The 11350-nt window shown below is 36.0% G+C and overlaps 1 protein-coding gene across 2 annotated transcripts; it reads right to left on the bottom strand.

The window, feature by feature from the left end:
• Positions 1–1202: 1202 nt before the first annotated feature.
• On the bottom strand, positions 1203–5575 carry LOC131077731 (bifunctional levopimaradiene synthase, chloroplastic-like). 2 transcript variants are annotated; one of them, XM_058015278.1, is made up of 15 exons: positions 5392–5575; positions 5251–5316; positions 5065–5171; positions 4658–4970; positions 4395–4575; positions 4075–4292; positions 3795–3915; positions 3606–3718; positions 3246–3451; positions 3030–3142; positions 2851–2949; positions 2537–2752; positions 2310–2448; positions 1960–2208; positions 1203–1863 (listed from the first exon to the last, which is right to left on the bottom strand). In XM_058015278.1, exons 1-15 carry the CDS (start codon positions 5525–5527, stop codon positions 1570–1572), a joined length of 2571 nt encoding a protein of 856 aa, XP_057871261.1. In that variant the 5' UTR covers positions 5528–5575; the 3' UTR covers positions 1203–1569. The 2 variants fall into 2 exon arrangements, with proteins under 2 accessions (XP_057871261.1, XP_057871262.1); XM_058015279.1 differs by having other exon boundaries at positions 5065–5156.
• Positions 5576–11350: the final 5775 nt, after the last annotated feature.

Below are 11350 nucleotides of genomic sequence, written 5' to 3'. Positions count from 1 at the left end.
TCCTTGCCCATTTTTTCTTAGTCCTCTTCCTTTATACCCCTTTTTCTGGATGATCTTCATACCAATATTGTTTTCAAAATAACCTTTATTTTTATCATAACAAATTGCATTTGCAAAATTTGGAGATTCACACATATCCTTACCTTCAACTTCATATTCTTTAGCAAAAGCAACATTACACAAACCAGAAAACAAATCTTCTATGCCAACAAAGACATCACATAATGTAGATTTTGATCTTAGAATCTTATTTTCCTTCTTGCATACTACAAGCAATTGATCTGATTGCAGATTGTTTTCTTTGAACTGTCGTATTTTACCCTTCAAAAAATTATTTTCCTTTACATTCAGCTTCAATTTTTTCTCTAATTCTGCATTTCTTAATTTAACATTTTTCAAATCTTTATCAAGATTCTCAATTTCACATAAATAATCACATCTTTCTTTTGATTTTTTTTTTTTAATATTTTATATCAATTGTAAATTACATTTCCTAATTTCAACCATTTCATCCTCCAAACTATCCTTCTCACAAATTAAATTTCCATTCTCTTTCTTTACTTTTACCAATTTTCCCTTATGGAAACAAATAACTTAATTTACCTAATTTTGCAATTGATTGACTGCTTCACAATCTTATTTCTTTCTCTATCAATTCCTTTATCAAACTAGTGACTTCTTATATGCAGTTATATGATTCTTCTTCTTCGTGAAAATTTTACACAAACATGCAGCAACCATTTTTAAGATTTACAATCCTTTCTTGAACAACAACAAATTTTATAGATCTTAAATATTGCACACCTTTAATCCAATAAAATCTTTTCTTGAACAACAAATTTTACAGATCTTAAATATTGCACACCTTTCATCCAATAAACTCTTTTCTTGAACAACAAACAAATTTTACAGATCTTAAATATTGCACACCTTTCATCCAATAAACTCTTTTCTTGAACAGTAACAAATTTTACAGATCTTAAATATTGCACACCTTTCATCCAATAAACTCTTTACCTTTAGCTATGATTGACTCTTTTCATTCTTATCTTTAAACTGCACACCTACAATGTCACAAACACTTTCCTGAATCTTTTGCTTTGATACCACTTTATAGATTTAAAATTAAACACAACACAAATAGAATTTAAAAGACTTAACACTATTATTTTCAAATAGAAAATAATTACAAGATGTTTTTAATGAACAACATTCATCACTTTTATTATCCTGAGATTTTACAAAAACAGAGCAGCTTTTCATAAGCAATGCTCAACACGCAATTGTCATTACATAGAAGTAATTCATAGAGGATTGTTTCCTTTGCACCGTAGGAAACTTACTATGTCATGGTGAATAGTTTATGTTGAAAATTCTAATCAAACTAACTACTAAATCTAAACTAGAAACTGTGAAACAAAATAGAAACTGCAGAGAACAATCTAATGCAGATATAAGTTTCCAACATACATACATTGGACTAATTCCTAATTTCTATTCCAGAGCTTAGCAAACATTGCATTTCCGTATCACAAACTTAAATATAAAACAGAGTGGATTTCCTTTCTGTTAAACGACCGGTTCAAACAGAAATTTTGTAATATGGTGTTCCATCTCCTGGGCAGACATGCCGAAACCATCTTTGTTCTTGTAAAACAATTGGGCTGCCCTAGCAGTGTCAAAAAGAAGCTTTCTGTAACATTTTGGCACCATCCCAGGCTTCAGAAATTCGTAACTCAGTTCAAACAAACTGTCTTGGTTCAAATCAAAGAGATAACTTAGACCTTCTTCCTCTGTGCGTTCAGGATGCTCCCCCCTGTAGCACTGTACGCACGATGCCAGTTCACCGCGATCTCTCTCATCCTGCATTATATAAATTACAAAAGGAAAAGTTTGTTAGAAGTAAATTTTTCTATCAAGTACAAGAGCCATGGCACTGCCTTCGACTTCAGTCCTTACCGTGGAAGTTCTAGCGTCATTCATTAAACGCGCTGTTAGACATACGAGATGGAGAAAGGGAGCTCGAAAATCAAGCTGAGCGAGGAGGTTGTCCGGAAGAGGCTCTCCCGTGAAAAATATGGAGTTAAGGATAAGTGTTGCCAGCGCAACTGATACCTTCCCATTCTCTAGATACTCCTTTAATGGCGGCACATACTTTGCGTCAGCCCATTCGGCTTCTTTTGCTGTAGCCGAGAGCAGGTCCTCCCACTAAAGCGCATAGCATAAGAATTATTCTCAAGGTATATAATAAATAAAATATAGTTTCCATTGAATCTCGAAAGATGTGGAAGCATTAATTGTTTACTTACAACTGAGCGAAGGTAGGGGTGCACATCACGTCCCTGAGCCTCCAGTGCTTGTTGCCCTAATTCGTTTACAGTTTTATACAAACCCAAATAGCAGATTTTCATGTGGGCTGGAAGGCAGTGCAAAAGAGATAGATCCCATCTGCAGCAACAAGAGAAACTAAGTTAATTAATGAAGCCATGATATAATCTAACGTGTTGTCTGTACATGAGGATAACACACGGCCTACCTTTTGACGAGTTCAGTAAATAAATTTACTTGGTCCAGCGAAGAATGAGAATCAAAGAGGTCGTCCAGAATGACTGCAATGCAGGCAGCTTTTGTGTACGCAATTCTACAAGCAGAGTATTCTGGTTCAAACATCACCACTGCAGCGGTGAAGTATATCTCCACTGGTCTATGACGATTGAAAGTGAGCTGGTTGAAATTGCAGTCCTTATACCATCTTTGGCATTCTCATACATACAGACTAATGTTAGTAATTGAACACCTAAAATTAAAAAACTACACTCTTGTTCTTTGTACAACAAATTGTAACAGTACCTGTTAATTTCTAGAATTTCCATTTGGTGTAAAGCCTGCATTCGATTGAAGTCCAGTTTGGCCAGTTGTAAAAACCTTTCGTCGCTCACATTCGGCAGTCTGAGTTAAAATCAATAAGATTTAGTGCACTGAATACTCAAATCTAAAATTCTCAATGAAGTATATATAACCATTCTTACTGATATACTGTTTTCTCCATCGACGAGTGAGTGGATGCAAACTGATCCATGTAATTTCTGGCCATCAGTCTTGGAAGATCCATGTGCCAGGGATAATCTAAAGCATTCTCAATCTGAGAGCATGACAAATAAATGAAAAAAACATTTTTTAGCTGTACATGTTAACACTACACAGATATTGTATGTTGTTAAGGTTCGTATTGCAATTGTTAGCACCTCTCCGCGAAGGTCTTTCCTGATAGCCAGCTCGTGAGAAAAGCTGTTGCTTCGAATGCATTGGGATAGGTAAGCGTTGGCCATGGCACTCGTCTCTCTCATAAATGTTTCTTCTGGATAGTTGATCTGTGAACATTTGTACAGGCTTAACATATCCGAAGGTCCCCCATCATAAAGCTGCTCACCAATTATATTCTGCAGAACGTCTGACACATGATAAGCTTATAAGCGGTTAAATTATGAATAGCTTAGCGATTAGATTATAAAGACTAAAGTACTTGTAGAGCTAAATGCTACATTCTTCTTCTTACAATTGACGTTTAATATCTTGAGAGCAATCTTAGATTCCATATGACCAACCTGAAGAGACGTCGTACCCATGTAGTCTTAAGAGTCTGAAGCCTGTGGCGGTGCAATCAATGTCTGGAACCTGACTGTCCCTTCCAAAGCCGATACCTCTTTCGTCCCAGTACCTGAGGACACATGGTTGCTTTTAACATAAATTTCTAATAAAAACAGCCGAGCTGGAATGACGGATCCAACACTCACCTGAACACATAATCCAAGGCTTGTTTGATCTCCGTTTGGAAATATCGGTCGATCCCCAAACGTTCAACATTATCAACAGCCCTCAGACGTTCACAGATATCCACTGGATACATGCATGGCGCTGCCAAATCCAAGTCAAAATGCATTAGGGATCCCATAAATATATTCTATAGGGACTCCATATTTCGTTAACTTTTTATTCTAAACCAAAATGTATATTTTAAAGATATATATGCTATAGTTCCATATAAGCATGCTTTTTATATATGAAACTTCTTACCATGGTCTCGGAACTTCGAAAGAAGGGCGGTCAAGAATTCTAGACATTTCCTGTCTCCGGTGTGCAGGAAGACACGGGCTGTAGATGCTGGCGAGCCTAGGAAAGAGCCATCCTTCGATTGCAAGTTAAGTATCAGTTTCCAATCCACTACATCTTGCACGCCCTCCAAGTAGTACAATACTCCAGTGGGAACGCTATGAAGGCGTTCCACAGAAATCCTGAATCGCAAGAATATTTTTCCTTAAATAGATGCTTTAGTTTTAAGTACCTTTCCATAAAAAATATACAAAGGAGCAGCAAAAATATAGATAGAGTTCTACCGTTGCAAGTTCTCGACCCTCCTCTCATTGATTTCTTTAAAAAGAGTTACATCAACATCCAGGCCGAGGCTTTTGGCTTCACTAAGCAGTGGAGGAAACACCATCTCAAACACTTTGGACGTTCCGTTGGCCTGTATTTCCTCCATCATTTGTTCTGCGTGTCTTCTGATGAAATCGAGACCTGCAAATACAAAGCCTCAAGTTAATAACAGAAAACAGATTTATTTACAGTAACAAGTATATATATTTAGTGAGCATTAAACCTCTTTGCACATGAGTCTTGCTAGTGTCCCAAATAGTGAGTGAGATGATGCAGGCAAGAGTACTAAGGATTCTATCGCTTGTAAGGAACACGCTTTCATCTCCCCACGAACCATCCCGTAACTGGTTATCAATTATCCAATTGAGCGTCTGGGGAAACTGTGGTTTGTGAGAGCCATCAATGGCGGGCACTCTTGCCACCCATGCTGTATCATACGAGCTCGGACTTATCTCACCATCCTCCATAGAATTAAACTTCTCCTTAATCTCACGGACCAGTTTCTCTACACGTTTCTCATTGTAATCCATAGTTTCCTGGGAGAATGAATATAATCAAAAAAATCAAGGCAGGCCCTTAAATCATGTGCCTATTTTAATCTAACTGTTCAAAACACAAAACCTTAGGTACCTGATTTCTCGTCACAAGGGAAACGATAAAATCATCTCCCCACATATTTGGGGGAAATGGCTTTGCCTCACACGTCTGCGTGCACGATGAAGCTGCCATAGTATTCACTGAATATGACGTTAAATTGCTCAAATGAAACAAAATTGACTCGAAAGTGAGACATTATGCCATGAATCACATACATACCAACTGCATTGCGATCGACTTCTCGACGAATTTGTAGTTTGTCTCCGAAGCCAGAGCTTGCACCGTCTACACCACAAAAGAAATTATTCTAGTTTCAAAAATGTTAAGATAGCCCTCTAACTAAACATCACACACACATACCTATTTTAGCCCTGACGTAGATTACTCTCTTCTTGTGGGAAAGAGGCAAGAATGCTTTCGTATCACATAATGTTCGCCATCCAAAACTTTTAGTTGTGTTGGACAGGCTAAAGGAAGAACATACAACCTGGGCCATTGTAACAGGCTAGCAATAAAACTGAAAGAAGTTTTGTCTGAAGGTAGTAACCGCTGAATGCTTTATCTCACTGCCAAATCATTGGCCATATATAATGTAAGCTACTTGACTTTTCCGAAATGATGACATCACCCAAAAAGGACACGCTGACGTTATCTCCGCACAAAAGAAAGTAGAATTCCAAATTCATTAAATTTTTGTAGAGGAGATTGGTGTGGAATTTACTGACCGAATTTTTGCAGAGGAGATTGGTCTGGAATTTACTGACCGAATGTGCTCAACACTTTCCTTTCACTTTTTGAATGCTCGAATGTGAAAGCATAATCACGTGGGAAGCAGCAGCCACCGCCATTCCCTACTACGTGTAACCCTAAGATTTAGTCATGTCATGCAAATTCAATTTTTTTTTTGTTGGCAGGTATTTACACATGTTATAAATGGTTAAAAGTTAAAATAGATAATGAGTCATACAAAGATTCTCCCCTTAAGTGACAAAAAACGGTAGTACGAATTGACTAACATGTTAGTCGCGCATTTTACACCGTCGATTTTGCAATAAATGGCTGCGATTGACTAACACATCTTGACTTACACATCGCTATCACACTGCACGAAAGGTCCGTTTTGGAACTAGAATAGCCACGGCCTTGACAAGCATTATAAAATAGGTGTTTTATTAGATGGTTAATTGTAAATGTAGATATAAAATCATATTTGTTAAGTTGGGTCACATTAAAAAGCATCTACATGTGTTTTTATTATATGGTTAATGGGTGGGTATAGATATAAAGTCATATCTCTCAAATTCCAATATTTTCAGAGGAGTTCTTAACTGCAAGTGTAGTCACATAAATCTGTCCACTTAATTAAATGAATACTTAGTATTTATTTGATTATTTAACCATCAATTAATAATTAATTAAATTAATATTTAATTAATTCATCTTAACCCTCTTCTCCTATTAATTAAATAAATTATTCAATTTATTTGATTTAATTCACTTAACCAAATTCATACCATTAATTAAATAAATAAATCATATTTGTTTAATTAAATCTTCTCTCACATTTAAATAAATTAATATTTATTTAAATCCCCCAAAATCCCACCTCTCACATTTAAATAAATTAATATTTATTTAAATCCCCCAAAATCCCACCTCTCACATTTAAATAAATAAATCATTTATTTAAAATCACCTTTATCCTCCACCCACTTGCATTTTCCTACAAATACAAGTTGCACAATTATTTTAAATAAATAATTTATTTAAATCACCTTTATCCTCCACCCACTTGTATTTTCCTACAAAAGCAAGTTGCACAACTATTTTAAATAAATTATTTATTTAAAATCCTATTTATCCTCACCCACTTGAAACCTTTAATGGTTTCCCTTAAAGTATTCAAACTTGATGGCTTTAAAGTCTTCAAACTTGATGGCTTCCTTCTATAATCTTCTTAAGACTTTAATGGTTTTCCTTAAAGTCTTCAAGCCTTTAATGGTTTCCCTCAAAGTCTTCAAGCATTTTAATGCTTTATCTTCATTTTTCTCATTTAAATAAATTAATATTTATTTGAATATTTATCCAAATGCAAATTACACCATTTAATTGAAATAAATGATTTTATTTTAATTGAAAATACCAAAATTTCTCCCACTTGCATTTTCCTACAAAATCCACTTGTATGCCTAAACCCCTTCTAGATTCTTCTAAACCCTTCCTAATTAGCCTAATCCATCCCCTAAATATTGTCACATTCCTAAGCAAATTGGAGTCACTTCTCAAAGACTCCAAAGTCTTTGAAAAGCAATTAATGCTTTGTGTGTTCAACAAATTAACCCTCAAAGTCTTGGATAACCTTTGAAAGCTTTCAACCTTCAACCACTTAATCCCCAAAGTCTCCAATAACCATTAATGGTTACCTCAAACCCTCCCACATGGTTAAAACATTTGTTTTGACTCAACCTCTACCCAACCCAAAGGTCTCATCAAGCCTTTAATGCTTTGACCATGATTATCTCTTAAACATTTGCACAAAGGTTTATCCTTGGATTAACTCTTAATCCAGTGGGTAATCTTAATTTAGACTTGACCCTTACCTTCTAGATAACCATGAGGTCTTCTCAGGCCTTTAATGCCTCCAACCTCTTCTCTCAACCCAATCCTATGTTGAAACTTGTCACCATTTTATTGGTGCCAATTGTGCACATGGATCCCCAACTTTCAATCCTAACCCTTGTTAAGATTGCTCAATCTTAACCCTTCATTTCCCTATTTCTTCTATAAATAGAACCCTTCTCCTCAAGCAAAAGGAGAAGCATTTAGAGTATTGTTGTTATACTGGCATTAGCATAGAGCTTTTTCATAGCATCACTGTCTACTCTTGCATAGTATTTGCTTATCATATTCAACCATCTTGAATCTCCATATGGCATCCATGGCTAGTGCTAAAAGCTGAGAGCTACACTCATTTGGGACTTGGAGAGGAGAGAAACAAGGGAGAAGCATCAAAAGGCATCATGGAAGCATCTTAGGGAGGCTCTTCTCCTTTTTTTTTATTTTGTTAAACTTCTTTCATGCTTTTTGAAATCTCTCTTGATATGTTTGGAATGGTTTTTAGTTCTTTGTTTTGTTTTTATGGTTGAAACTAACTTATTAACATTGAACTTTGTTGTTGCCTTGTCCCCATTTCCATGACATCATTTGGTGAACCCGACGTGAATCCAAACACCAAAAAGATCAACCATTTTTTTTTTTTTAACCAATAACATGTTTGAATGTTGAAAATGTCACACAGGTTGCGCTTTTGACATTGTTTTGGTGCATTTGACATTATTTTGGCGCTATTCACCCTGTTTCAGTGCTTTTTCCTTCTCTGTCTTTCCCTTTCTTTTCGTGCGTTTGTGTTAAATAGTGCCTCTGTTCAAACGCAGACTAGCGCTATTGTAACAAAACGTTGTACAAATCACCTTGTAACCAAAAAAAAAAAAAATTAGGCTTGTAGAAGCCCACCAAATAGGCGGATTTTACTAACTATTTTTCTCTTTTGTGCAGATTTAAATTAGATTAAAAAGTAGATTTATATTTTTTTACTAACTTGTTTTTTGAAGTTGGTTTTAAAAATGAATTCACTTTTTATTTTGGTTTAAAATTAACTTCACATTTCAACTTTGGGCTTTTAAAAAAAGAATCACATATTTGTTTGGGGCTCTTAAAAAGAATTTCATTGTTCCAAGGTAAAAAGAACCACAAACTTATACAAAAACAACTTTATTTTTTTTGCAAGTTAGGAAATAAACTTCGTTTTGGTGCTTAAAATAAACAAGGCAAATTTTATTTCTTGCATCAAGATAAAACTCACAATCCACACTTCCATTTTTGGTGCAAATAAAATTCACAATCAACTTGTCTCATTTTCAAAGCAATTTTACTTCATGCAAACGTGTTTTTCATTAAGTTGACCAGGATTTTCAAATTCTAGTTTACTCCAACAATTGCCTTTGAAAATTAAAAAGAACACCATGATTGTTGGAGCAACATCTCCAAATAGATAGAAAATCATTGCGATGACAAATTAAAAGGAACAAGTGAATTTTATGTTTGGCACACTTGTGCAAAAGAGTTGGTCGAGTGGTCCTACCTCTAACACACACTATCCTCTCCCTTGGCTCTCGTGGTCCTAGGTGCAAGAGAAAAGTGTTAGTAACGCTCAAATTTTATCTTTTTAAGAGAGGCCTGCCAAGGGATCGATACTCTTGGGAACGACCTCGAGTGGTAAATCCTTCGAGCCGCTATAGAAATCAGGTGAGAGCGAAAGCTGTAGCCTTGGGTGTAACTGTTCCTACAGTGTAACTGGCCGAAAGGACAAATGGGCCCCACCACCAGTTACAAGGCTCTTAAGTGAGTCACTGCAGAATGAACTTATGTCCAAAAACATCGAACATGACTAAACACCTTTAAAGTAGTAGCCCACCCGTTCTATTGATTGAGGATATTTGAGATATAATTTAGTGCAAGAGCATAGATGGTTTTGCTCCCAAGATACTCACCATACATATTTCCTTGAGTAGAAACATAGCTTTTTGAAAAGTCACTTGTGGCTTGATAAAAGTGGTGACTCCCCCATCATAGGGATCATCTATTTGTTATGCTCGTGCAAGACTTAGTATATCACATCCTTACCTGCCACGGCGGGATTCATAAGGTATGTAGTACCAAAGTCGAAGAAATATCAAGATGTGGGCTAAATTTATCACAACTGGCCATTTGACCTTAGGGATAAAAAGTGTTTGAAGTGTGTTCGTTTTACAGACCTAGTGCAAATTGAGCCGACTTCAGGCTTTGGAAATACACTTTAAAATAAATCTAAAGGAAGGGTCATATACAAGTCCAAAGATTGGGTTGATCTAGACCCATACTCATTTGTGCCTTTGGGGGCAACATTCTTGTGTTTGTGTGCTTGCTTTGTTTTCTTGTCAAAAAAAAATCAGCAAATCACTTTCAAAAACAAAGTACTCATCCAACATTTCTCAAAAACAACCAAACACATCAAAAACAAAGTACAAACAACAAAGAGTCAAATTTTATTACCATTCTTCACATCTTGCGAAAGAAGAAGTGTCATCAGAATATCAACTTGAAAAGAAGACCATTGAGTTCAAAGACTTTAATCAAAAGGAGGAAATTCTTCTATCTCAATAGACAAATCTTTGTCTCACATAGAGTCTTTCTACATCGCACGCGTCTCTATCTTCAAGGTAAAACAAACGAATTTGATTCCGAATCATTGAACCGCAGAGCTTTTATGCAATATAGAGCTCTGAGTTATCACAAAAATCAAGGAGGAAAGATTAATCCCAACTTCTTCCCAAACATCTGTATCACCTACAACACAGCTCGAGAAGTGCCACCAACGCCTGAAAGGGAAGAAATAGAGTTTGTTCCATTTGTAACACAAAGTTTTTATTGAAGTTGAAAACAAAACATCCATCATCTCATTCATACATCATTTCTCCATCATCAATTCATCCCAAAACTCTCAAAACATTAAGAGGTTCTTGTCCCAAGTTCTCTTTTAGATATTGCTTGAAATCAAACACATCACATCACTTTTAGATTGTTTCTACATCTAGGATAAGCTCATCCTAAGAGACACATCTATGCAGGTTAAAACTAGTTCATGAGTGAATCCTCTTATTACTAGGTAGTCAAAATCTGTAACATATCTCAGATTTCTCTACACCTTATCACATCCAAACTCATCAAAACAAACAAGCAATTCAAAGAAAGAATTCTGGTTACATTTACCTTTAGAGTGCTAGAGATCTACAATCCACTAATCATCCATCTTTCATCGAACAACTCATCATCATCTTCAATCAACTTCAACACAAACTTGCAAACAAAATGGCTCAAACCCGATCGCGATCAAGGCAACGAGAAATAGAAATTGAGGAAGAAGAGGACAACCTCAATGAATTTCAAGAAGCACTTGGAGGAAATGTAAATGATGAAAACCCAAGTAGTCCCACTCCTTCAACAATCGAAAGGGTTCAACATAACCCTCACTTTAACAGATTATTTGATGAAATTCTCAGGAGCAATGCGGATGCTCACTTCTTAAGACTTGCTCAAGAAGGAGCCAAACTCCCCTCAGACTTTGATCTTGCCCAATTAAGACAAGCATCAAAAAGACAAAGTCGCCATGAGGAGGAAAGAGGTAGAGATCACATCAGATATAACATTCCTCGAGGTAACCCACCACCTCCTCCTCCAAATGAAATGGAGATGTTGCGGCAACAAGTCGAGAATATCGCCC

The sequence above is a fragment of the Cryptomeria japonica genome, unplaced genomic scaffold (assembly GCF_030272615.1).
Source record: "Cryptomeria japonica unplaced genomic scaffold, Sugi_1.0 HiC_scaffold_105, whole genome shotgun sequence".
In the NCBI taxonomy this organism is placed as follows: Eukaryota; Viridiplantae; Streptophyta; class Pinopsida; order Cupressales; family Cupressaceae; genus Cryptomeria; species Cryptomeria japonica.
This window is presented reverse-complemented; position numbering and strand designations above follow the sequence as displayed.

Coding starts and splice junctions, on each gene's coding strand:
- LOC131077731 (XM_058015278.1), bottom strand. CDS start 5,527: ATGGCCCAGGTTGTATGTTCTTCCTTTAGCCTGTCCAACACAACTAAA. Junction 4,576..4,657: donor CAAGACTCATGTGCAAAGAG/GTTTAATGCTCA, acceptor TTGTATTTGCAG/GTCTCGATTTCATCAGAAGA. Junction 2,209..2,309: donor ACCCCTACCTTCGCTCAGTT/GTAAGTAAACAA, acceptor TATGCGCTTTAG/TGGGAGGACCTGCTCTCGGC.